Below are 25091 nucleotides of genomic sequence, written 5' to 3'. Positions count from 1 at the left end.
TGTGAAGCGCGCCATCTGCTGGTGATGAAGAGAACTTGATCGCCAATGTAGACTGAGAACTTGATTGGCTCGATGCGATTTCAGTTGACAGGAGAAGCGCATTCATTGGTGACTCGACTAACTGTGTTGTAAACACAGCGACGTAAACATTTTCTATATCGACCTAAATAACAAAATGAAATAATGACAACGCATTTATATGTGTTAACGGTTATTTTTCTGCTTGACAATCGATGTAGAGATTTTTGTCAAACGACATAATGGATCTGAACGGCTTTAACTGTGACGGCGAGGGATGTGCCGAGGAGCAAGAGGAAGAATCGACAGCGCTCAAGCTGCCTCGATCAAAGACGGAGACGACATGTAGCATAATTGCTACACCGGGAGCAGACAGTGCAGCGGCCGGTGGCAGTGCACCCATAGAGCAGCGGATGTCAAAATCGAGGCCGGCGATGCTGAGGCTCGATTCGCTGAAAAAGAACAGGCCACGTAGGTGAACCATCTTGTGTTATGGCGATAAGTAACGGGGTTAACGGAGTTCATGCTCACATCACAGTGATAAAAAATGTGGAATATAATTTAATAAAACCTGTAGTCAGATATTTGATAGCCAAGTTTGTCAATTTTGCACGATCACAATTAACATCGATAATTTTTTTTTAAATCGGAGGTTCCTTTTAATCTGCAAAAACAAAATAAGCACTAGTTCTGGAATTAAATATTGTTTAAATGATAGATGATAGATGTGTAATTGGATTTATAAATAAACGTAACACAATTCAGAATATTTGCACAAGGAATTGATAGTCTAATTTCCAGTTGATGAATTTAGGCTAATAAGCAAATGGTTCTTAACTAGATTTTTTTTTTCCAGGTATTTTATAGGCTATTGGACAATAAGTGGCGACTCAACACTAAAGTAAAATTGTGCAGAAGTATATACATATACACAGTATATTCACACATACACATTGGCCACTTAATTAGGTACAGCTTCCTAGTACTGGGTTGGACTCCCTTTTTGCCTTCAGAACTGCCTTGATATGATAGCATCACACAGTTACTGCAGATTTGTCGGCTGTACATCCATGATGCAAATCTCCTGTTCCACCACATCCCAGAGATGCTCTATTGGACTGAGATCTGGTGCCTGTGGAGGCCATTTGAGTATAGTGAACTCATTGTCATGTTCAGGAAACCAGTTTGAGATGATTTGAGCTTTGTGACATGGTGCATAATCCTGCTGGAAGTAGACATCAGAGGATGGTACACTGTGGTCATAAAGGGATGGACATGGTCAGCAACAATACTCAGGTAGGCTGTGGAATTTAAACGATGCTCAATTGGTACCAAAGTGTGCCAAGAAAATATCCCCCACAACATTACACCACCACCTGCCTGAACAGTTGATACAAGGCAGGACGGATCCATGCTTTCATGTTGTTTACGCCAGATTCTGACCCTACCATCTGAATGTTGCAACAGAAATCAAGCCTCAGGCAACGGTTTTCCAATCTTCTATTGTCCAATTTTAGTGAGCCCGTGCAAATTGTGGCCTCAGTTTCCTGTTCTTAGCTGACAGGAGTGTCACCCAGTGCTGCTGTAGCCCATTTGCTTGAAGGTTTGACGTGTTGTGCGTTCTGAGATGTTCTTCTGCACCTCGGTTGTAATGAGTGTTTATTTGAGTTACTGTTGCCCTTCTGTCAGCTCAAACAAGTCTGGCCATTCTCCTCTGACCTCTGGTATCAACAAGGCATTTTCACCCACAGAACTGCCGCTCATTGGATATTTTATATTTTTCGGACCATTCTCTGTAAACCCTAGAGATGGTTGTACATGAAAATCCCAGTAGATCAGCAGTTTCTGAAATACTCAGAAACAGCCTGTCTAGCACCAATAACCTCACCACTTTCAAAGTCACTTAAATCACCATGTGATTGGCTGATTATATATTTGCATCAACAAGTAGCAGTTGAAATAGGTGTACCCAAAACAGCTGGTGTGTATGTATGTGTGTGTGTGTATATATATATATATATATATATCAGATGTTTTGATATTATGATACAATTACAATAATTTTAATAATAACCTATTAAACTAATATTTAATTTGAATACATTTGGCAATTTTACTCATTGTAGTGTTGACATTGTTAAGTGCCACCATTCAACCCTGCCCAAGTGATTGTACAAATAACCAATATTTCTACTTAATTCATGAGAAATATAAGTTAATCATTAACTACAATTTATTTTAAAAAATAAGCTTAAATAAGCTTTAATTTGTATTCTTGTTTACTTCCAGAAAATGTGTTTAGAAAATGCACAAGGTACTCAAGTCACTTACCTGTCATTGGTCCCCAGCTTTCCCATGGTTTGGCATGGACATTGGTGGCACATTGGTGAAGCTGGTCTACTTTGAGCCCAAAGACATTACAGCACAAGAAGAGCAGGAGGAGGTGGAGAGTCTGAAAAGCATCCGTCACTACCTCACCTCACACACCGCCTACGGCAAAACAGGTATTCGAGATGTCCACCTGGAGCTGACTGACCTATCCCTTTGGGGTCGCAAGGGCAGCCTACACTTCATTCGCTTTCCTACGCACGAGCTGCCTACCTTCCTGCAGATGGGCCGAGACAAGCACTTCTCCAGTCTGCACACCACCCTCTGTGCCACTGGAGGTGGTGCATTTAAATACGAGGAAAACTTCCGTACAGTATGTCCAAGCTCACGTTGTTTCACTTTGACCTCTTCTATGCAATCTGTTCAACTAAATGGCTCACTGTGCTGTCTCTCTTCTCTTAGATGGCCAATCTGCAGCTGTTGAAGCTAGATGAGCTGGACTGTCTGATAAAGGGGGTTCTGTATATTGACTCGGTGGTCTCAAGTGGTCTATCCGAATGTTACTATTTTGAGCACCCAACAGAACCTGACCGTTGTGAGCAGAGGGCATACAACCTGGAGAACCCCTATCCTTTGCTGCTGGTCAACATTGGCTCAGGTGTCAGCATACTGGCTGTATACTCCAAAGACAACTACAAGCGTGTCACTGGAACCAGGTTGGTCATGGCTTTATAATTTTTGCATTCATTTCCTAATAAGTTTAACAAAACAGTTTAATAAAATAAAAATGGATTTTACTGTAAAGCTATGGTCATTTTTTCTCAATCTCCCCCCCAGTCTTGGTGGTGGTACATTTCTAGGGCTGTGTTGCCTGTTGACTGGATGTTCCACCTTTGAGGAGGCATTGGCGATGGCCACTGAAGGGGAAAGTACACGTGTAGATAAACTAGTCAGGGACATCTACGGTGGTGACTATGAGCGATTTGGCTTGCCAGGATGGGCTGTTGCCTCCAGGTACAGGCATATACACTACAGTTCAAACATTTGAGGGCTTTTGTTATGTTTTTTTATGTTAAAGGGTTAGTTCACCCAAAAATGAAAAAAATTATCATCAATTACTCACCCTCATGTTGTTCCAAACCTGTAAGACTTTCGTTCATCTCAAAACACAAATTAAGATATTTTCAATGAAATCTGAGAGATTTCTGTCCCTCCATTGACAGCTACGCAACTACCACTTTGTCGCTTCATAAAGTTCATAAAGAGATTGTAAAACTAATCCATATGAATTGAGCGGTTTAGTCCAAATCAGCAACACAAAATTCATCAACTTTAATATGCTGTACAAAATTATCTGTGGGGTATTTTGAGCTAAAACTTCACATACACTCTCTAGGGACAACAGAGACATACGGCGCTTTTCCACTACACAGTACCAGCTCGCCTCAACTCGACTCGCCTTTGTTTGGTTTTCCACTGTGTAAAAGTTGTACCTGTACATGCTTCCAGGTACTTTTTTTCATATCACCTCCGGTGAGGTTCTGAGAGAGCTGAGGCGATACTAAAATGTGACGTGAAAACACGGCAGACTGCTGATTGGTCAGAGAGAATCGCCACTGTTCACTGCGTCATCATTACACGCGCCAGACGGAGTATCTAAAAACATCCAAAAACAGCATACACTCGATTTCCTCCATTGTCCTGTGTGTGTGGGTAGCGGGTGTGTGTCGCATAGAAGATTACGTCACGGCAGTTTCCTGCGGCATCGCTTTGATGACCAGGTACTATTGTGGAGGTACTATCTGCAATGGAAAACGGAGCGAAAAGCGAGTCGAGTCGAGCTGGTACTGGTAATGGAAAAGCGCCATTATTTTACATATTGTAAAAAGGGGCATTAATACCACCCCTTTAAATGTTCTTCATCGAACCATAGATGCCAATAAAGTATCTTTATTTTTAAGAGTGTATACTACTAATACATGTAGGCCTATATGGCGAACAATTACAACGTTATTCATTATGTGATACTGTTATAATTTAAAAATGTTTCTGTTATGACACATATAATCAATATAATGTGTATGTATGTTTTTTTGTAGCTTTGGGAACATGATGTGTAAGGAGAAGAGAGACTCAGTCTCAAAGGAGGATCTGGCTAGAGCAACACTTGTCACCATCACAAACAACATTGGCTCAATCACGCGCATGTGTGCACTTAACGAGGTACACATGTACACCCACACTATAAGTCGCTATTATGTTGTCCTTGCCCTTGTCTGTCAGCCTCTTTACGGTGCTGCCTTGTGAAATCTGGATCAAGCAGCATTGTACAGGGCTATGAGAGACCAGGGGCCAATCAACTCGTTGGAAACGTCTCTTAAAACAAAATTGCATTTCCAGGATGAATGCTTATCATGAGTTTCTTCTATTTAGAACATTGAAAGAGTGGTGTTTGTTGGGAACTTTCTGCGAGTGAACACGTTATCCATGAAGTTGCTCGCTTATGCTTTGGACTACTGGAGCAAAGGACAACTCAAAGCCCTTTTCCTTCGACATGAGGTATGTGCGAGTCTGTATAATACATCCAAAGCTCAAACAATATCTAAACAAATCACTCATAACCATTTTATTTTTGTTTTTCAGGGATATTTTGGTGCGGTTGGTGCACTTTTGGAATTAACAAACCCATCCTGATCTACTGATCAATCTTAGTTTTATGTCTTTTACCAAAAGACATATTTATGCAAACAGACCAAAGTTGCCTTCAAATATCAGACCATGCCCTCAACTATAAAGACCAAGCCCTGTCATCTACCACATACCAAATATATTATAGTCACTATAATAATATTACACATTCAGGTCAAACAATCAGGATAAACCGCATGGCAATTCTAGTTTTAGGAATTGCTGCAAGCTTTAAAAATGTTAAACCCTTTAAACTTTTTCAACGTCTTATATTATGGTATGTCAAAATCAACAGCTGATATGAGAATAAAGCAATAAGATCTGATCTATAGCTTTCACTCGCAGCACTTTTTATATACTGAAATGTGTCAGCTATCATCTTATACCGTTAATGGTTATGGATTGATTTTGCATCAAGCAGCCGTTTACTCAAAAGCATGCAGATATTAATCAAGCACCTTTGTTTTCTCTATTATTTATTTAACTGATGCAACGTAAATGCAAAATTTGTAAATATAATTGCTGTAGAGGTCTGGTTATGAAAACAGTTATTTTTATAAGTGTTCAGAATCAGAATGTCATGGATAATACGTAGCTCATATTATGTTTGTAGAAAACAAGTGTTGTGTTGCTTGACAGCATTTTGCATAAAAAACTATTAGAGAGAAAGGGACCAGGCAAAACTTTGACCAATTATTAGGGAGGTTAACAACAAATATTACAATATGGATAATTCTCCTCTTCAATGATGAGTTTTTTTGTTTTGTTTTTTACCTTTGGAATAATTTTGGTGTCCCTGTTGCTCTAACATTGTATGAAACAACACAAAACCAACATGTGCTCTGTTACCATCTCATAGTCTTTTGTATATTACTTGCTTTATTGCTCATGTCTGTACAGGTAATAGGCAGTTTGTTCCTACATCAGTAAATATTATGCCTTGCGTATTGTGTTCTACAACAAAATGTACTTTTTTAATCCAAATGATTGTACATTTTCTTTGTAATAAAAGATGTAAATCACAATATAATTAGGCTTCTTCTTGCTTTTGACCGGTAGAAACATTTAAATCGTATTTATGACTGGTAACACTTTACAGTGAGCAATAGGCTACATTTGTTACAGTATTTATTTGTTAGTTAAAAATGCAGTTAAAAATAAACTGTTCATTGTTAGCTCAGGTCCATCAAATAATATTTACAGATACAACTTTTGATTTTAATAATGTATTAGTAAAAGCTGAAATTATTAACTTAGATTAATGAATGCTTTAGGAGTATTTCTCATTGTTCATATAGTTAACAAATGAAACGTTATTGTAAAATGTTACTCTATTACTAGCAACATGTGATTTTTATTTAATTTTATTTAAACAAATACGCATTTGATTTAAATTTCACGAAGATCAAAATCCCTCCATGCAATTTTACAAACGTAAAACGTGTCTGACCAGAAGAACGTTCCGTTATGTGGACAGTAGGAAAATCTTTTCCTGAACTGTGAAAGGGTTATGTGTTTTTCCTCAAATAAATCCTGCCCCTTTTTCATTCGAGTGAAGTCGTCCACGAGTCAGCTCCACCTCTCCCTCCTGCTCCCCCTGTGCCCCGTCTTTCCCATCTCTCTCTCTCTCTCTCTCTCTCTCTCTCTCTCTCTCTCTCTCCCACCCGCACGACTGTCCAGCTGGCAATTCACTCCCATTACAGTCATTTATCAGCGCTCATTAGGTGCCTTTCTTTGCTTCATACAAGTTTTCGCTCCTGAAACAGGTATCCCATTCTTTTCTGGATGCTTTTCAGGTTCTGTGCATAAATACAAACCGCTTGAAACTGTGCTAAGATTGTGTGGGAAGGAACCGACTAACTTGAGGTAAGGGAAAAATGAAAATGGTCTGCCTTTTTTATTCGTCTGTGAGTTTTGCAAAGTCACAAATGTTTACTCTTTTGTAAAAAAGTGTCAAATAAAAGCGTGTTTGATCATCTGAGAAAAAGCAGCTGGACGCCAAGTAGCCTACACTAGACTTTATATCTCAGTTTTGTCAATAAAAGATGTCAATGCATTTTTTAACTATATAGGCTATGCATACGTATATATGTTTTAAAGAATACTGTAACGGAAGTTTATTTTCTCCTCATCCGCTTGTATTGCTTAAGAATGGACAGCAGTGTTCAACGGTCCTTTCTTTGCGCAGAGACGTTGTTTAAGACCTGAACTAGATTTGGGGTCACTGTAAATTAATATATAAACATTTGTATTTCGCCGTCACATGTTTAGGAACTTTATGTTAAGTAGTAAATTGGTCCACTTACTTACCCCTTTAATCTCCTCATACCATGGTATCCACATCTGGCTGAGTCTCGCCGTTACCTCAGCACAATTGTTTATGTAAGCATTTCAACTTTATGTTTACAGATGACATGATTTAAAATCGTGTACTTAACTGTGTCAGTTTGATTTAAATATGATTACAGTTGAAATACCATTATAATTTCATGTGCTTGGGTATCATGTGTTCCTGAGCTACCGAAAATCTGTTTTCAATTGCGCGCCAGTTTCTTTACTACCTTGTATAATTGGATCCATCCACGGTAGGAAAAGTCGTTTGTCTATTCAACTTTGACATGCTTTGACACGTTTTGCACATGTAACATTCTTGAAATTACTAATATGATTTGTCTTATGAAGATTGAATAGGCCTGTGTGGATCAGCATTAGTACTTTATTACAAAATTGACAGAGGAAATATGAGACATTGATGTAAAATAAAGGTAAATATCTCTTGTGAACAGAATAGTTAATTTGTATTTCATATCCAGTCAAGCTTTCATGTTGACAAATTATGCAAGTATGACATTTTTGTGATACATAAATGCTAGTTATGAAATTCCCATTGCAAAACAAATGAGTTTGCCATTTTATTCCCAAAAATGTTTACATTTTGATTTCCATCACCGTCATTTCCATTGTACGTAATTAAAGATGTGGCGGAAATGACACCGTGGTGCAAATTTTCACAACAAAAATGAAAGAATTCCTATGGGATACATTTCCCCAACTGTGTGACATTGTTAATGGTCACACTTTATATTAGGTGGCCTTATATTAACAATAATGACCTACAAGACTCTGGATATACTGTGCAACTACATGTTGTTCTGGAAAATTCCCACATGTAGGCTACTTCTAATGAGTTTTATGTATGGTTATATTTGGGAGTAAAGGTATAGGGTTAGAGTTAGATATTGGGGTAATGGTTGAGTTACAGTAAGAGGTAAAGTGTATCTACAAATGCTAATTAAATGCAAGTACTTTAATGTAATTGTAATGCATCAACATGTAGCTACATAGTTGTATAAAATGGTATAAGGCCACCTAATATAAAGTGTGCCCAAATTAAGTAAAGCTAATTGAAAAGTGAGTTTTAAGAGAGTCTATTTTCTTAAAGTTCACTGGAACAATATATTTAAAGGAAATATTAGGGAATCATCCTTATATGAGGATCTGCATGTAAAAGCCAAAGAGTTAGTGAAGTTTTTATATGGATTTAAGTTTGTGTAATGGCTTACTTGATATTCAAATGAAGGTAATGCAAAGATGCTGTCTAGTCCCAAAGCTGACAGTTGAAGGGCATGTGTTTGGGTAACGGGTCTGTACCCGCTCACATCGCAGCGGTACTCAAGATTTACATTCCTTTGTGGCCTACAGGCTCCAGAGTGACTTGTCTGTTAAGCTGTTGTTACATTAGTGAAATCCCATAACCGCACTGGTGAGGGGCTGTTATATCATCATCACAATTTTCAGTCCAATGTTGTACTATATACAAAGGATTTAAACTATTCTGTCTACAAACGCTATAAGATGAACCTCGTGTCATTCACACATGCAGTCAGTGGATGGCTCAGTTAAATGTTTTATTGCTTCCTTTAAAGTCAATATACCAGCTGGTAATAATGGCTACTGAATCAAAGGAGAGTGCTGTATACTGCAGTGCTGTATTACATTTTGGTGTGTTTTATTGCTAAATGTAAAAGTTTTTTATCTTTTTAATCCAGGTTTTTAATTCATGTACCTTTTTTGTAAACCCCGAAACAGCTTATGGTGTTCAAAATATCAAAATAGGTACTTGTACACGAAAGTATTGAGTATTAGTTTATGTTGACTAGAATGTGTGTGTCAAAAGCAGTAATTGTCAGTTTCCTACCCACTTTTTCTACAATACACCGGGTACCCCAGGGTGTGTTGGGAATTCGGGAGACATGCTAAATCTTTGATCTGTAAGTGAATCTCAAGAAATAATTTCTAAGACACATTTTTGTTCCAAATAAGTTATTATAAATCATTATGATTTCATGGTGACTTAAATTGTCTTTAAGTAATATACGATTTTGCAGTGAAATGTGACCCAGACATAATCCCAGGTTTAATTAGCTTCATCCTATCTCATCGAATTTGCTGTAGAAGTGACCAGCATGCAATATAAATTTAACAGTGAGCTGGAACATGTTCTGTGTGGGCAATTTTGTACTAATGATAGTGAACAAATCCAAACATAGTCGCACTCACACAACAATAACTGTGTTTCCCCTCTTTGTTTTTATTCTCTGCTGTAGAGCCACACATGGAGCCGTGTCAGTGGTTGCTACACATTGTTGTCTTCTTACATAATGCTTGGATTCAATCATGCTTTGCCCAAACCCCACCGCCAGTACGCTCAACCCCCACACCGACCCCTCTGATGGCACAGGGGCCAGAGACTCTGAAGTTCCGTCTGTCTGGTTTCCCCAGGAAACACAATGAGGGGCGAATTGAGGTGTTTTACAAAGACGAGTGGGGGACCATCTGTGATGATGACTTTTCACTGGCCAATGCCAATGTCCTCTGTCGCCAGCTTGGCTTCGTGTCCGCCACGGGCTGGGCACACAGCGCCAAGTATGGGAAGGGCACAGGTAAATGTGCCTGCTCTCATTCGCTCATTCGCACATTCACTCAGACTAGATATAAAGCGATATCTGCATGCCTGGTATGTGCTCAGAGAATTTGTGTTTGTTTCAGGGAAGATTTGGCTTGACAATGTGCAGTGCAGTGGCAGTGAAAGGAGTGTGTCGGTGTGTAAGTCTCGTGGCTGGGGCAACAGTGACTGCACTCATGATGAGGACGCTGGAGTGATCTGTAAAGATGAGAGACTGCCGGGATACGTGGACTCCAACGTTATAGAGGTAAAGGACCCTACACCAGTGTTGGGGAAAATTACTTTTTAAATCTTAGTGCTTCAACTTATTTAAGTTAGTTGCAAAGGCAACATTTAAAATTTTAAGTTTAGTTGAAGTTTATCGTCTAATAGTTATATTTTATTTTATTTCAGCCTCGTTTCAGTTAACATTTTATTTTATTTAATTTTTATAGCTATAGTTTTAGGTTTAGTAAACAATAATAACCCTGATTTAACATGCAGGAAGCACTCCAAGCACTGCTTTCTCACATGCTTCTTCACTCTGTTCTGTGTTTCTATTCTTTGCATTGTGCGTCTCTCTCAGGTGCAGGTAGATGAGAATAAAGTGGAGGAGGTCCGTTTGCGTCCTGTGTTTACCATGGCAACTAAACGGATGCCGGTCACTGAGGGAGTGGTGGAAGTCAAGAATAAGGACGGGTGGGCTCAGATCTGCGATAATGGTTGGACACCCAAAAATTCTCGAGTGGTTTGTGGCATGATGGGATTCCCCCACGAGAAGAAGGTCAACAAGAGCTTCTACAAGTGAGTGTTGATGACATGTTGAAGATAAGGCGGGAATTTTATCCATCAGGATTGTGATTGACCATGGAAACATTGTTAAAAAAAAAAAAAACCTACTAAAACCATTTTTACATAGATGAATATTGCTCTTTTTAGACTTATTAGTCTGATTTGAGCATTTGTGTATTCATATGTCTTGTGTGTGTGGCATCTCACTATACTGTGGCTGTTTTGCCAATGTGAGAGGAAATTATGTTTACTTTCTCAGTCATCCGTGAAATGCAGTTTCGCCTAGCAGCATACACACAGTTTAAACCACAGACAAACACCTGAAGAAGGAAACTATTGCGTAGATGCACGGCATTCATGCACACTAATTAGTAGAAAGCACACTGGGGTCTCATCCCCCAAATCCAGTGGAATGTTACAAGAATATTCCACTTACTGAAATAAGCCCTTTGTAAAACACATATGGATTTAGTTTTCAGACCTAGACTTAGACAAGACAACCAGTGAAGATTTTATAATGAGTAGAAGCTTAGAGGATGTCTGTGTGCCTCCGCTGTACGTCTGTCTGCATTTATTTCCCATGTGTTGTTTTATAGACTACATGAAGGTTTCATTTCTCAATCTGTCTCCCTACGGCACGTACGCACCATTACCGAACTCACATTCCTGAATCAATGGCACACTGTGACTGATGAGGTTTCCATAACCTCAGGAAATCAGAATCCGAAAAAATTTCATAAGTTGACATCTTTAAAGCATGACAAAAGATTATTAAAACTTAATGATTTAGAATGTACTTTAAAGTAAAACTTTTAATTTGACCATTACAAAGTGCAATTTTTAAAAGTGCGTTAAGAAACAGTGAACGTATACTCTCTTTAAGTACACTTAAGTGGCCTTTTATTTCATTAATATTATATTATCTGCAAGTAATTTTTTTTTTTTTTTTTTTTACACTTTGAAGCACACTACAAATGCACATTCAATACAAATAAGCAAACTTCTTTTTCACAATAGTATGACCATTTCTATCAAGTAAGTGTTATGGTGATGCAGATGCTACACAACCTTTCCTATCTCAAACTGCCTGAACTGTCCTGAAGTGGACAAAGAGAAAGAAAGATACAGTAGTCAGTGTGTATGTGTGCTTGACCCCATTTCCCTGTTTTCAACAGGCATCTCAGAAAGAGATCTGCTGAGCCAAAAGCTAAAGTTAAAGTAACAGCGGCCAGGTACCATCTGAGGGAAAGAAACCAGTAGTGTTCTTTCCCTAGAAGACTGAAGCACATATCGTGGCTTTAGTAGTGATCTTAAACGCAGCACTATTAGTGTTTGTCATCCTCTAACTAACTTCAATCTAATGCGTGCTTTAGTCAATTATCCTATTTTGTGATTGAGTTGTGTTGATTTGCTCTCTCAGTAGGGTGTGTGTGTGTGTGTGTGTGTGTGTGTGTGTGTGTGTGTGTGTGTGTGTGTGTGTGTGAGTGAGTGAGTGAGTGAGTGAGTCAGTGTATATCTGAGAGAGTGGTGGACATAACATTTCCCCATGAAGAACTTATTACCATCTGTTAGTTTTACTCACATAGTTTTGAGATGAGGCTGTGCTTGTGTAAGAGTTAAAGCTTTCGTGGGAGATATCTTGAAACAGAATCCCTTATAATAATACTAACACAAATCCCTTCTTCTGCTTACTGCATGTTCACCTCAGATATGTCCGCTTCTAACGTGCTTGTTTCAATGTGTATATAACATGCATGGGAAAGTTAAATCACCTCTAACAATTTTTTTTAATTGATGTGGTATTTTGTAGTTCTCATTTTACAAAGTTTCTGTTTCTGTCACCTAACGTAATTATTATATGCCAAATAACTTGTGACGCACTGCATCTTGTTAAATCTAAAAAAATAAAAATTAAATCTCATCGCCTTCTTTTCCATGCAGCTGGTATGCATAAGTTTGCACATGCATGCTGGATGTTGCAGTGGACATTTTAGTGTTTCTGAATGCTTAATGGATGTTTGCATTACAGGCAGGGGCCCAAAGCTAAGGCTATCACTAAAACTAGCTCTAAGCCTAAACCGGGCAAATCAGCTGCAGATAAAAGGTAACCTTGGTAAAAAGGGGAAACATACAGTACAATGCCTTCGTGTCTTAGACCTTTCTAACCTTTTCTTTTGTTCTCTAAATCTAAATGTGTTGCCAGTCAGAAAGGCTGCATTACAGGTGATTCTGCAGCCTAAACAAAACCTCTTAACGAATTATAAAAATTGGTTAAAAGATAGAGAAGCCCTCTGGAAAAAAAATATGTAGACATACATTTGGAGTCAATATTTTCAATATCTGTATATATTTCAGAAGTGAGACATTAAAGGGGCTATACGTAAGAATTTTCATGTGTTAATCACTTTTTATCGCTAATGTGTGAACAGCTTGTAACGAAACTTGAAAAACAAGACTTTCCCTGACTTTCTAGGTTGTTTATGAAAGCCTGAAGACTGAGACCTGACATTTTTATGTGAAGGACTCAGGATGTTTTTGCCAGGAAAATCAAAAGGATATGGCGTTTCTGCCTGCTCCCGTGAGCCTCTTCTGTTCAATGATACATGAAGCGAATGCTGCTTATACTATGTTCAGGATAATGCCGAAAGAGCCATTCTGTACTGTAATGTCAGTGTTTAATGCAAAGAAAAGGGATTAATTCAAACTATAGTCTCACATAGCCAGATCTATGTAGTATATAGTCTCAAATATAGGCCCAAACTATCATAACAGTGTCATTTTAATTACCTCATCTGTTGACATGATGCCGAGGCAGAGATGGTGCAAACATTCACATTGTTATGATCAGATACTTTCTTAACTGCTTGCTGTTTTCTCACCACTGTCATTTTTGTTGTGTGTATTTTGTTATTGTTAACAGTATTTGGCTGCAAAAGTATTTCCAACTTCTTTTTACTTATAAGCGAAGAACAAAAAAGAACTTCGCCATAAGTATATCGCAGTGGGCATTGAATCACGTTCAATCTCTTGTACGTAATGTTACGCAGTTCACTTAACAGCCACCGGTGTCGCTAATAACAAAGGTTTCTGAATTCTACATATAGCCCCTTTAAATTGATCAGAAATGCCATTAAAGACATTTATAAAGTTACAAAAGATTTGTATTTAAAATAAATGCTGTTCTTTTGAAATTTGAAACTGTTTTTAACATTGATAAAAATAATAATAAATGTTTCTTGAGCTCCAAATCAGCATATTAGAATGATTTCAGAAGGATCATGTGACACTGAAGAATGGAGTAATGATGCTGAAAATTCAGCTTTGCCATCACAGGAATAAAAAATGTTTTAAAATATATTCAACATTTTACTGATTTTACTGCACTATTTTGATCAAATAAATGCAGCCTTGGTTAGCAGACACTTCTTTAAAAGACCCCAAACCTTTGAATGGTAGTGTACATTATGCAATTTTGTTGTGCTGTTATATGTCATTGTTAAGGACATGAATGAGAATGAGATGAGTTTATTAAATATACTGTCCAAAATTAATATAATGCAGCAAAAAAAGCATCTCCAATATTTCAATTGAAAAAATCAGAGAAAAAATGTGTGACTACACAAGAATATTGCAGTAGCTGTTGAGTGTGTAAACATCTTTACCAGAATAAAGGCTTAACCTGATTATGGACCTTAATCTGAAAAGGATGTGCATGTAAACATGGTAAGTGTGTCTTTCAATTCTCTCTCAGGCTGTATGCAGAGCGGCAGAAGAATCGCTTCCTGGTTCATTCAGTGGCATGCTTAGGCACAGAAGTGCACTTGGCTGCATGTCCTTTAGAGTTTAACAATGGCAATGCCACAGAGTCGTGCCCTGGAGGAATGCCTGCTGTGGTCAGCTGTGTACCTGGTCCACTGTACGCTCAGAGCACTGCCATGAGGAAAAAACTCAAGATGCAGGTAAAGTGTGTTCTTGTGTAAGATACATGCAAAAGACTCACTTTTACATGTATTTCATTAGCGCTGTGGTTACTATACATTTGAAACTTTCTTCCTCTCTCTCTCATCAGTCTACTATACGCCTGAAGGGTGGAGCGAAACATGGTGAGGGCCGTGTCGAGGTGTTGAAGGGCAGTGAATGGGGGACGGTTTGTGATGATCGCTGGAACCTGCTCTCTGCCAGCGTCGTATGCAGAGAATTGGGCTTCGGCTCTGCCAAAGAAGCCCTCACAGGTGCCCGCATGGGACAAGGTAAGAATGCAAAGGGGTAACCAAATGTGATGCAGAGTTTTTTTTTGTCTGCAGCGATGGAATGCACGGAATGCCTTATTACCTGATCAGTGACTTGGACTCTCATCTCTGAGGTCATCAGAGATAACAACCCATCACTGTATAATATAAATGCCCTGGAATATTTCATTCTGATTGGTCAGTTGCTACAATCTGATAATGACCAGGAAACTATAACTGACCGTCGTCCCTGGCAAACCAGTCTCCTATATAGCTATGCTAGTTTTAAATCGTGTAACTAAAGCATTGATTTCTTTAATCTGCGCCGGACGTAACATCTTAAAAGTGCATGGATTTGTGGACAATCCATTTTGTCCAGCCTTTCATTTGGAAATGTATTTTGCATTGTAGCGACATTCATACATTTTTAATTGTGGCCTATGTGTTCTAATACTTTTTAGGGCCACTGTTTTACATGGGTAAAGTTGTTAGTTACACACTTTTATATTAGTTTTAGCTGTGTCGGTATGAATTTGACATTTTACTATGCATTTGCTTCTGTGTTTTCTCTCAGGGTTGGGGCCTATCCATATGAATGAGGTGCAGTGCACAGGTCATGAGCGCTCTCTGTGGAACTGCCGCTATAAAAACATCACTACTGAGGACTGCAAACACACTGAAGATGCTTCAGTCCGCTGTAATGTCCCATATATGGGCTTTGAGAAGACGGTCAGAGCAACACACATATACTCATACCCATAACCTTTCTTCTTTTAGTTGTGTATTTGTTATACCAAAATGAAATCATATATTTATACGCATGGTTTACACGTGCAAAATAATTTTTACATGTGTTAATTTTATGCCATTTTAACACATTCGTAGATCATGTGTCTGTCATTCTGTTGTTTTCAGAAACTGTATATTACACCCACTTGCATCTATTGCTTGTTTCTCAATTCAAGGAGAACACAGCAATGATCAAATGAATGAATGATGTTGTGCTTAATATTCATTTTGACTCAAAATGGATGACTGGAGTGTTGGGTATCATTGTCTGTATCAAGAGACAATTACTGTAATTAATCATCTGTTGCGATTTATGATTATGATCTCAACAGATGCAACACACCTTAACCATTATGCACCTACTGCTAGAAAACCTCCTTTATGCATGCAATGGTCACCGGGGATAGTTGTCACACTATATATATATATATACTTAGTATGTTGTATGTCTTTATGAGTGAGTCACTGAATAATTCACTCAACTGATTTATCATATATATATATGGTCCAATTACACCAAAACAATTTTTTTATGAATTATGTCTGTCAAATTAAAATTCAGATATCAGATATTCAGATTTAAAAAAAAGCTGTTTGGAAACACATGATTTTTTTTTTAAAGTTAATACTTTCATTCAGCAAGCAGATTGATCAATGCAATTGATCAAAAGTGACAGTAAAGACATTTCTAATGTTACAAAACATATCTACTTCATATAAATTCTGTCCTTTTGAACTTTTTATTCATCAAAGAATACTTAAAAAAAGGTATCATGGTTTCCACAAAAATATTTAGCAGCACTATTTTAAAGGTGCTGTATGTAACTTTTTTTATAAAATGAATCCTTTTTTTATTGCCCGTCTGTGAAGGGGTTGTAATCACACATTACAATGATCCACTTTTCGCGTTTTGCTATTACCTCTGAAGGCCAGTATTCCTATTTTTATGTGAAGTCTCCGGGTCGGATTTTCTGCGAAATCCACCGGATGTGACGTGCATGCGCGGTCCCGAGCCTCTCCGTTTTACACTGCAGCCTAACGACATGGTGTCTGATAACACCAAAAAACGACCTGCCTCCAGCACAACACAGACTCCAACACAAACTCCAAAAAAAAAAAAAAAAAAATTTCTGCTGAAGCTCGTCAGGCCAAACGTCAATCGGATCGACTCAGGACGAAAACACGGATCAACATTGGCAGAGCGTTTGAATTATGGAGAGACCTCCGCTTTGTTTTAGGTATAAAAACAGACCCTAGTTGGCTTTCATCCTTTTGGACAGGTAAGCTAACAATACTTCAAAGCATGTAAAATATATTGTGATTTTGTGCTTTAGTTGGCTCAAGTTAGACATCATTAGTTCGCCAGCTAACGCCGACCATTTGCTAACGTTATCTGATGTGAAAGACTACAGTTGTAACTTTATTGCTTTTCACGAGCACGAGCGCTGTTGTTGCAATCTGAAACATCACCGCTAGAGGCCGCTGGATCCTACATACAGCACCTTTAAACTTTGATAATAATAATAAATGTGTCTTGAGCAGCAAATCAGCATATTACAATGATTTCTGAAGGATCATGTGACAAGACTGGAATAATGGCTGCTGAAAAAAATGTGTAGCCAAAACTGAGTTTTAAAACAAACAAACAAAAATACAACCTGAGAAATATTCACTAGAGTAAAAAGTGTGACAATTAGCCCCAGTCTCCCCTAAAATCTAATTGAACTCCCTCTTACCCCTTGTCCCTGGTTGTGCCCTGCTCAGGTGCGCATCTTAGGGGGCCGATCTCGCTATGAGGGCCGTGTGGAGGTGTTAAATACTGAGGCCAACGGGACGTTGCGCTGGGGCCTGATCTGTGGAGAAGGCTGGGGCACTGAGGAGGCCATGGTTGTGTGCAGGCAGCTGGGCCTCGGGTACGCCAACCATGGTCTACAAGTAGGATGCTAACAGTAACAGCAACACACACTTGCATGCTAACAATGCCTTGAACTTCCTGCAACCATCGAAAAAAATCAGATGGTGCTGGCTTACACACTCCCTCGTACATATTCAAAGCCTTGAACTTTGAAAACCACATGAAAACACAGAGTCAGTGCATGTTGTATAGAGACAGAAGGAAAAAACCCTGCTGAAAAGATCAGTCACCACAATTTGCTAATGAACAACTTGGTTATACTAGCTAGACCAGCACCAAACTAGTACTAACCAGCCATGCTGTTCTATACTAAGGCCTCCTTTATAAAGACATGCATAGAATGATCCTAAATGTGAATGAACGACAATTTCCGAAATGTTCCTATGAAGGATTTATAAAATAACACAGAGACCCAAACAATTATCATTAAAGGGGCAATAAATTGTTGAAAATTTAAATCAACACCTAAACAAAAAAAATTCTGTGTGCTGAAAAAAATATTGCGTTTTGTATATAGCCCTGGCTGTGTAAATAGGAGAAAAAACAAAGTGGATCGAACCAATCTACGGAACGCCAAAACACTCTTTTAGCCAATCAGCAATAGGGGGCGTGTCCACTCATGATGGGGGATGAGAAAGCATTTGTAGAAAGACTGTAGAAAGAGAGATGGCTGAGAAATTATTGTGATTGTCTCATTTATCTCACAATTTAATTAACAATGTTGGATTATTTTGATTACTGGTATATACGTGGTCAAACAATTTGTACGCTTGCTCTTCAGTTGGCATATGCATAAGTTTTTTTTTTTTTTTTTTTTTTTTTTTTTGCCTTTATAAATTCCAATTTGTTCCTTACTTTTGAAGGGATGAAATTCCGGGAATTTCGGTTCAAATAAAATTCTGTGTTTTATAAATGAGGCTCTTGGTCTTCTCAGCAGGGACGTCTGTCTTGGTATGTGGGTTAGCATTGAATGGCAGGAGCCAGATTGGTGAGCATGGTAAGAAGAAATGAGTGTGTTTGACGTTGCGTAGGTTGTGATTTCAGGTGCGTCTGTCGGGTGGGCGCTCACAATATGAAGGGCGAGTGGAGGTGCGGGTGGGGCAGCGTTGGGGCAGTGTATGCAGTGAGGGCTGGACCACCAAAGAGGCCATGGTGGCATGCAGGCAGCTAGGGCTGGGGTTCAGCATGCATGCTATTACAGTGAGTACATGACATACACACTTGCTGACGCAGAAGCAGCTGTTTTTCTTCACCAGGAATGTTGTTTTAGGCAACATGAATGATTAGGAATAAGATGTTTCTTGTATTATTTTTATTTTAGTTTATTTTTTCAGGGAAACGAGTTGAACACTTTTGTGACAACTGTATAGACTAGAACAGCCATTGACGGTTTGGATGCTTTGCCCTGTTTTTGTCTTGGCCCACATGTCTGGGTCATATTTTACCCCAAATGAAAGAAATAGTCTAATTGAAATAACATTTTAGGACCTAGATTTTTTGCATTGTGACATTTATTTTCATAACAACTGAGCACATTCCACTACCCAAGCCCCCTCCCCTCCACACTGCAAATTCTCATTACCATAATGCAAAAAATAAATAAATAATATTTTTTTATGGATAATTTTTCTTTCTTTTTTTCTTCTTTTTTTATTTTAGAGTGAAGGATGACCTAATCATGTTTTTCCCTGAAATAAGGAAATTACCGAAATAATATTTTATATTATATTATATATTTTAAGGACCGTGACATTATTTTCATGACAGTTAAGCACATTTTCCCCAAAATTATCATTACCATAATAAATAAATAAATAATCTTTTTGTAAAGTATCATTTCTTTTTCTTTCTTTCTTTTAATTTGTTGTTTTAATTTTGAGATGAAGTGTGACCTGGTCATGTTTACCCTAAAAGAAAGAAGTTATTGAAAATACATTTTTATAACCAATTTGTGACATAATTTTTTATGACAATTAAGCACATTTCCCATAAATTCTCATTACCATCATGCAACAAAAAAAACCTTTTTTTATTTTGATGTAAAGTGACTTTGTCGTGTTTTCATGAAATTCACACAGTTGTTGTCATTTTTTCTTGAGTATAAAAGGTACAGTACTCAACAGTACAATCTTCAAATAGTTATGAAAATGGTATTTGAAAATGGCATGTTTACCATAAAGGTTTGTTTTGGATTTTTATTCTCTTCATAGTAAACTACTTATCACTGTCTGTCTGTGTTTGTTTGTTTTGATGCGTGTTTGCTAAGGAAACATGGTATTGGGATAGCAGTAACGTGACAGAGATGGTTATGAGCGGAGTGAAATGTACAGGAGATGAGATGTCTCTAAGCCAGTGCCAACACCACAGAACGGTCAACTGCCAGAAAACAACCGCACGATTCTCAGCAGGAGTTATCTGCTCAGAAAGTGAGTAATCACACACACGGAAACAAAGTGACCCATTTAAAAGGTCCTCGAATTTGATTGGCTGAGCAGCTGATATTAGTAGTAGTAGTGTTTAGACCAAATGCACCAGGACTTTTTACTGATTTTAGCTCTTCATCGTCTTTGTTTGGTGTGGTATAGTAATTTTCAGTGACTCTTTCTGCAGGTTACATTGTTAAACCAATAGGTGACTGTCTTTACAAGTGAGTCATTGAATCAGTTATTCAACTGGTTCATTCAACAACACTGAATAATTCAGTGACTCTCTGCGTCCGAATATGCCTACTTCCCTACTATATAGTAGGGGGGAAAGAGTAGTATTTCCGAATTCATTGTATTCATAAAACAGTAGGCGAAAAGTACCCAGATGACCTGCTGCTGGCAAGATTCTATAGTGCGCATCTTATGGACAATTTACTATCCCATGAGGCCATGGGAGAGGATTTGTGAATAGCAATAAAGCAACACAACCTAAAAGTCACTTGACAAATGTAGTACATCCAGAGTTCATTCATACTACATACATTCATACTACATAAAACATACTTTTATTAACAGCCTCCAAGTAGTTTCTTAATTAAATGTAGTACCTACTTAGTATGCGATTTTGCATAGTATGTCATTTTGACTACAGTCACTGAATCATTTTCTCAAATGATTTGTTTAAAAACCCTGATTCATTATAGGATCGAAACACCTCTACTGCGTGCTGCTCGGAAACACACAAAAATAGACTAAAAATAATTGACAATATTGTGTCTAAAATGTAGGTTACTCAGTATAGACTTATAATGCAATGTCATTTTCAGAATCTAGTTTTAGAGTAGTACATTCAGTCATTATATTTTTTATGGATGACTGGAATTCTCACCTCTGAGGCGGTCAGTCTGCTGCTGATGCTAGACCTAAAGCTGTGGTCAGTCTTGTTTATCTATCTCTGAGCACTAGGCTGTCATTAGTGAACCTCACATGGCAAAGGCTTGACTTTAAATGACTTAACACCTGTCTGGATTATGTATAAATGAGACAACATATCATTTTCTTAACTGTTGTACTTTGAGCAAAACTGTTTGTTCAGACATAAAAACCTCAGAAATCCGGTTCAGTTTCCAACATGCAGTGCCATAAAAATAGAAACAAAACTCTAAATCAAATTCCTGGACCAAAAATACATATTTATTTTTATCTTTGAACTTTCGTTTTAAATTGCCTGCATGCCATTACAGAGTTTCATGTTCATGTTTTAGCTTGATCTTGATATGTACAAGTTTATTTCCCCAGCTGCATCAGATCTAGTGCTGAACTCACCATTAGTGCAGCAGACGACGTATATAGAGGACCGGCCGTTACACATGCTGTACTGTGCAGCAGAGGAGGACTGTCTGTCCAAGAGCGCTGCTAAAGCTAACTGGCCTTACGGTCATCGCCGCCTGCTCCGCTTCTCCTCTCAGATACACAACATCGGACGAGCTGACTTCAGGCCCAAAGCTGGTCGTCACTCGTGGGTGTGGCACGCATGTCATGGGTAACCGTACTGTTAAAATGTCTTTTTTCAATAGAGTCAAAATAATTGTTATTCCTGTTGTGTTGAACATCTGGGTACGCCTTTTGTGTTGCTGGTCAAACTGACCCCAAATTTGTATGAAAGATTGTTTCTGCCACAGAATAAAAAAATAATAAATCATTTTAATTTCACAATTCTGATTTTATAACTTGCAATTTCGAGTTTATAACTTACAATTCAGATTTTTTTTCCTCAGAATTGCAAGAAATAAACATGCAATTCTGACTTTTATCTCACAATAAAGTAAACACAGTAATTGCTATCCAAAAAAAACCCAAATCTAATTACCAAAAACATCATTTCACAGACTTTTTGTCAAATCAATTAGACGAAGAAACAGCTAATTTACTGTTTGACTTTGCATTTAATGTTTCACCAAAATGAATTGTTTATTAAGTGTTTCAAGCAGTTTAACAATCAAGTGTGGGTTAAATTGGCCGACAACACAACACCCACTGCTTTTCTAGCTGGTTTCTTTTCAGTCAGTTCTGATGGGATATGTGTGTGTATGTGACTCCACAGGCATTATCACAGTATGGACATCTTCACACACTATGACCTGATGTCTGCCAATGGCACTAAAGTGGCAGAAGGACACAAAGCCAGCTTCTGCCTGGAGGACACTGATTGTGAAGAGGGTAAATCACACTCATCCAAAAACACCATTTACAGTCAGCTCTGTTTGTTTAGACACATTATCAGCGATTCAAAATGTGTGTTAATTCTAGGCGTTTCCAAGAGATATGAGTGCGCTAACTTTGGTGAGCAGGGCATCACAGTGGGATGCTGGGATTTGTATCGCCATGACATTGATTGCCAGTGGATCGACATTACTGATGTCAAACCAGGAAATTATATCCTTCAGGTCAGAAAATGGGTGCAGATCATTGTCCCAATCCCCAAAACTCATCTTTTATTGATTTAAGAGTATCCAGACTTGTTTTTGCTTGCTTTTTCTCCTAGGTTGTCATAAATCCTAACCATGAGGTTGCTGAGAGTGATTTCACAAACAATGCCATGAAATGTAACTGCAAATATGACGGCCACAGGATCTGGGTCCATAATTGCCATATTGGTGAGAAACGAATACAAACAAAGCCTCAAAATTACTAGAAAATGTCTGTTTGGAAGAGAATACTACTGTAGCTTACTACTTACTGAATTCTTTTCAATATATACTTTTAAAAGTAGGATAAGAAACAGAAATATGCAACCTTTTTATACAGTAGTGTTCTACATTGATGTCACGTGACCTCACGTGATGCAATAACATCGTATGTAATTCAAAGAGTGTTGTCATATTATCATCTTGGAATTAAACTGTTATTTCGCATTTTGACAAACTTTTTTGGCTGTCTAAAAATATCTGGTTGATATCTGGTTGATATCAATTCCAGTTCAAGTGTGTACTCTTGTAACAATATAGATTATGCACTGAAGATAGTAAGAGAATATGGTAGTATGCTATTCTGAATATTGTCAAAGTGTTCCCATTGAATATCAAATTCTGAAAGATTTCTTTTTCCATATCCTCATTTCAGGTGATGCTTTCAGTGAGGAGGCTGAGAAGAAGTTTGAGAAATACCCCGGACAACTTAACAACCAGATCTCGTAATCATATCACCAGATTGATCTAATTAGCATATTGAGACAATCTAACATTATAGGTTAATCCAGAGTAAAATATTTATTCATTCAAACCAGCCATAAACTAATTATCGTCTCACATTTCAAGTTACAGAAACCCTAAAATCTACAATATCCAGTGTTTTAACACAGAGTATAATTGTATTGACATTCTCCAAAAGACACTCTGGGCCACTGAGTCTGGCTTAAGTAGTGTGAAGATTCGATGTAAATGAACATTTGCCTCAGGCGTGCAGTGGTACAGGTACAGCCTGATCTGTGTTTACAGCGCAACCAGGTGCTTATTTTCTTAAAAGGTTTAAAAAGCCTTGTTGATACATCACAGCCAATGTGCTGCTGTCTCTGTGAGTTAAAAGTACTTGAATGTTTCGTATTCCAGATGAGCATTCGTGTTTAAAAGCTGTTGCAAAGTGTGAATGTATGTTATGCTTCAAAGCTCTGACTCAATGTAGGATCCTGTTTTACTTTCAAATGGTCTTTTATGTATGACTTGTTAAAGCTTCAGTGACGTTTTTTTTTTTTTTTTTTATGCATTTATGTGTCCAGCTACAGTAAAATTAACATTTCATAGGCAACTTTTAAAGATGAAAAATAAAGTTTTTAAAGTTGTAATACAAATAATTTCAAGTTTCATGAGCCATTAAACATAAATGGTCAATAAATTATTAGTCATACCTTACTTTACAAACGTATGGAAGCTTGTAATTGTGACTAATCTCAAAATTCAGATTTTTTTCTCATCATTGCATTCTGCGATTTACCTGTAGTGTGAAATGTGTTCGCCTACGGTTGTGTAGAGTGAAAAGAACAGCATTGGATCTATTTCACACACGTTTACAGTCTTCTACTTCCAAAAGTTTTCTATATTTTCATTAAAAAAAATTATATATATATATATATATATATATATACATACACACAGTAGTCAACATTTGAAGTGGATCAGAAATGTTCATCAAAGTTGTATGACAAGAAACAGGTATTGTCCAAAATTCATGAATAACTTCAATGAAAGGTTTTAATCCACTTCAAATGTTGACTACTATACACTCACCTAAAGGATTATTAGGAACACCTGTTCAATTTCTCATTAATGCAATTATCTAATCAACCAATCACATGGCAGTTGCTTCAATGCATTTAGGGGTGTGGTCCTGGTCAAGACAATCTCCTGAACTCCAAACTGAATGTCAGAATGGGAAAGAAAGGTGATTTAAGCAATTTTGAGCGTGGCATGGTTGTTGGTGCCAGACGGGCCGGTCTGAGTATTTCACAATCTGCTCAGTTACTGGGATTTTCACGCACAACCATTTCTAGGGTTTACAAAGAATGGTGTGAAAAGGGAAAAACATCCAGTATGCGGCAGTCCTGTGGGCGAAAATGCCTTGTTGATGCTAGAGGTCAGAGGAGAATGGGCCGACTGATTCAAGCTGATAGAAGAGCAACTTTGACTGAAATAACCACTCGTTACAACCGAGGTATGCAGCAAAGCATTTGTGAAGCCACAACACGCACAACCTTGAGGCGGATGGGCTACAACAGCAGAAGACCCCACCGGGTACCACTCATCTCCACTACAAATAGGAAAAAGAGGCTACAATTTGCACGAGCTCACCAAAATTGGACAGTTGAAGACTGGAAAAATGTTGCCTGGTCTGATGAGTCTCGATTTCTGTTGAGACATTCAGATGGTAGAGTCAGAATTTGGCGTAAACAGAATGAGAACATGGAT

The 25091-nt window shown here is 37.9% G+C and overlaps 2 protein-coding genes across 5 annotated transcripts; both read left to right on the top strand.

Moving 5' to 3' along the window:
* The first annotated feature begins 34 nt into the window (after window positions 1-34).
* On the top strand, window positions 35-6064 carry pank2 (pantothenate kinase 2). Of its 2 annotated transcripts, XM_084391009.1 has the most exons (8): window positions 35-142; window positions 240-489; window positions 2367-2719; window positions 2809-3062; window positions 3184-3360; window positions 4446-4569; window positions 4780-4905; window positions 4990-6064. In XM_084391009.1, exons 2-8 carry the CDS (start codon window positions 261-263, stop codon window positions 5038-5040), a joined length of 1314 nt encoding a protein of 437 aa, XP_084247135.1. In that variant the 5' UTR covers window positions 35-142; window positions 240-260; the 3' UTR covers window positions 5041-6064. The 2 variants fall into 2 exon arrangements, with proteins under 2 accessions (XP_084247135.1, XP_084247134.1); XM_084391008.1 differs by having other exon boundaries at window positions 124-489.
* A 605-nt stretch (window positions 6065-6669) lies between these two features.
* On the top strand, window positions 6670-24085 carry loxl3b (lysyl oxidase-like 3b). 3 transcript variants are annotated; one of them, XM_084390997.1, is made up of 17 exons: window positions 6705-6900; window positions 9642-9977; window positions 10084-10247; window positions 10566-10783; window positions 11947-12003; window positions 12801-12875; window positions 14523-14730; window positions 14841-15021; window positions 15575-15729; window positions 17554-17724; window positions 18749-18904; window positions 19971-20130; window positions 21430-21673; window positions 22235-22350; window positions 22441-22577; window positions 22676-22787; window positions 23254-24085. In XM_084390997.1, the coding sequence occupies exons 2-17, from the start codon at window positions 9650-9652 to the stop codon at window positions 23325-23327; spliced, it is 2556 nt and encodes an 851-aa protein (XP_084247123.1). In that variant the 5' UTR covers window positions 6705-6900; window positions 9642-9649; the 3' UTR covers window positions 23328-24085. The 3 variants fall into 3 exon arrangements, with proteins under 3 accessions (XP_084247122.1, XP_084247123.1, XP_084247121.1); XM_084390995.1 differs by lacking the exon at window positions 18749-18904; XM_084390996.1 differs by lacking the exons at window positions 11947-12003; window positions 12801-12875; window positions 18749-18904 and having other exon boundaries at window positions 6670-6900.
* Window positions 24086-25091: the final 1006 nt, after the last annotated feature.

The sequence above is a fragment of the Rutilus rutilus genome, assembly GCF_951802725.1.
Source record: "Rutilus rutilus genome assembly, chromosome: 20".
NCBI lineage: Eukaryota > Metazoa > Chordata > Actinopteri > Cypriniformes > Leuciscidae > Rutilus > Rutilus rutilus.
Note: the sequence above shows the minus strand (reverse complement) of the source record. Positions and strands in the feature narration are given on the sequence as shown.

Coding starts and splice junctions, on each gene's coding strand:
- pank2 (XM_084391009.1), top strand. CDS start 261: ATGGATCTGAACGGCTTTAACTGTGACGGCGAGGGATGTGCCGAGGAG. Junction 2,720..2,808: donor ACGAGGAAAACTTCCGTACA/GTATGTCCAAGC, acceptor CTCTTCTCTTAG/ATGGCCAATCTGCAGCTGTT. Junction 4,570..4,779: donor GCATGTGTGCACTTAACGAG/GTACACATGTAC, acceptor TCTTCTATTTAG/AACATTGAAAGAGTGGTGTT.
- loxl3b (XM_084390997.1), top strand. CDS start 9,650: ATGGAGCCGTGTCAGTGGTTGCTACACATTGTTGTCTTCTTACATAAT. Junction 15,730..17,553: donor ATATGGGCTTTGAGAAGACG/GTCAGAGCAACA, acceptor TGCCCTGCTCAG/GTGCGCATCTTAGGGGGCCG. Junction 21,674..22,234: donor GTGTGGCACGCATGTCATGG/GTAACCGTACTG, acceptor GTGACTCCACAG/GCATTATCACAGTATGGACA.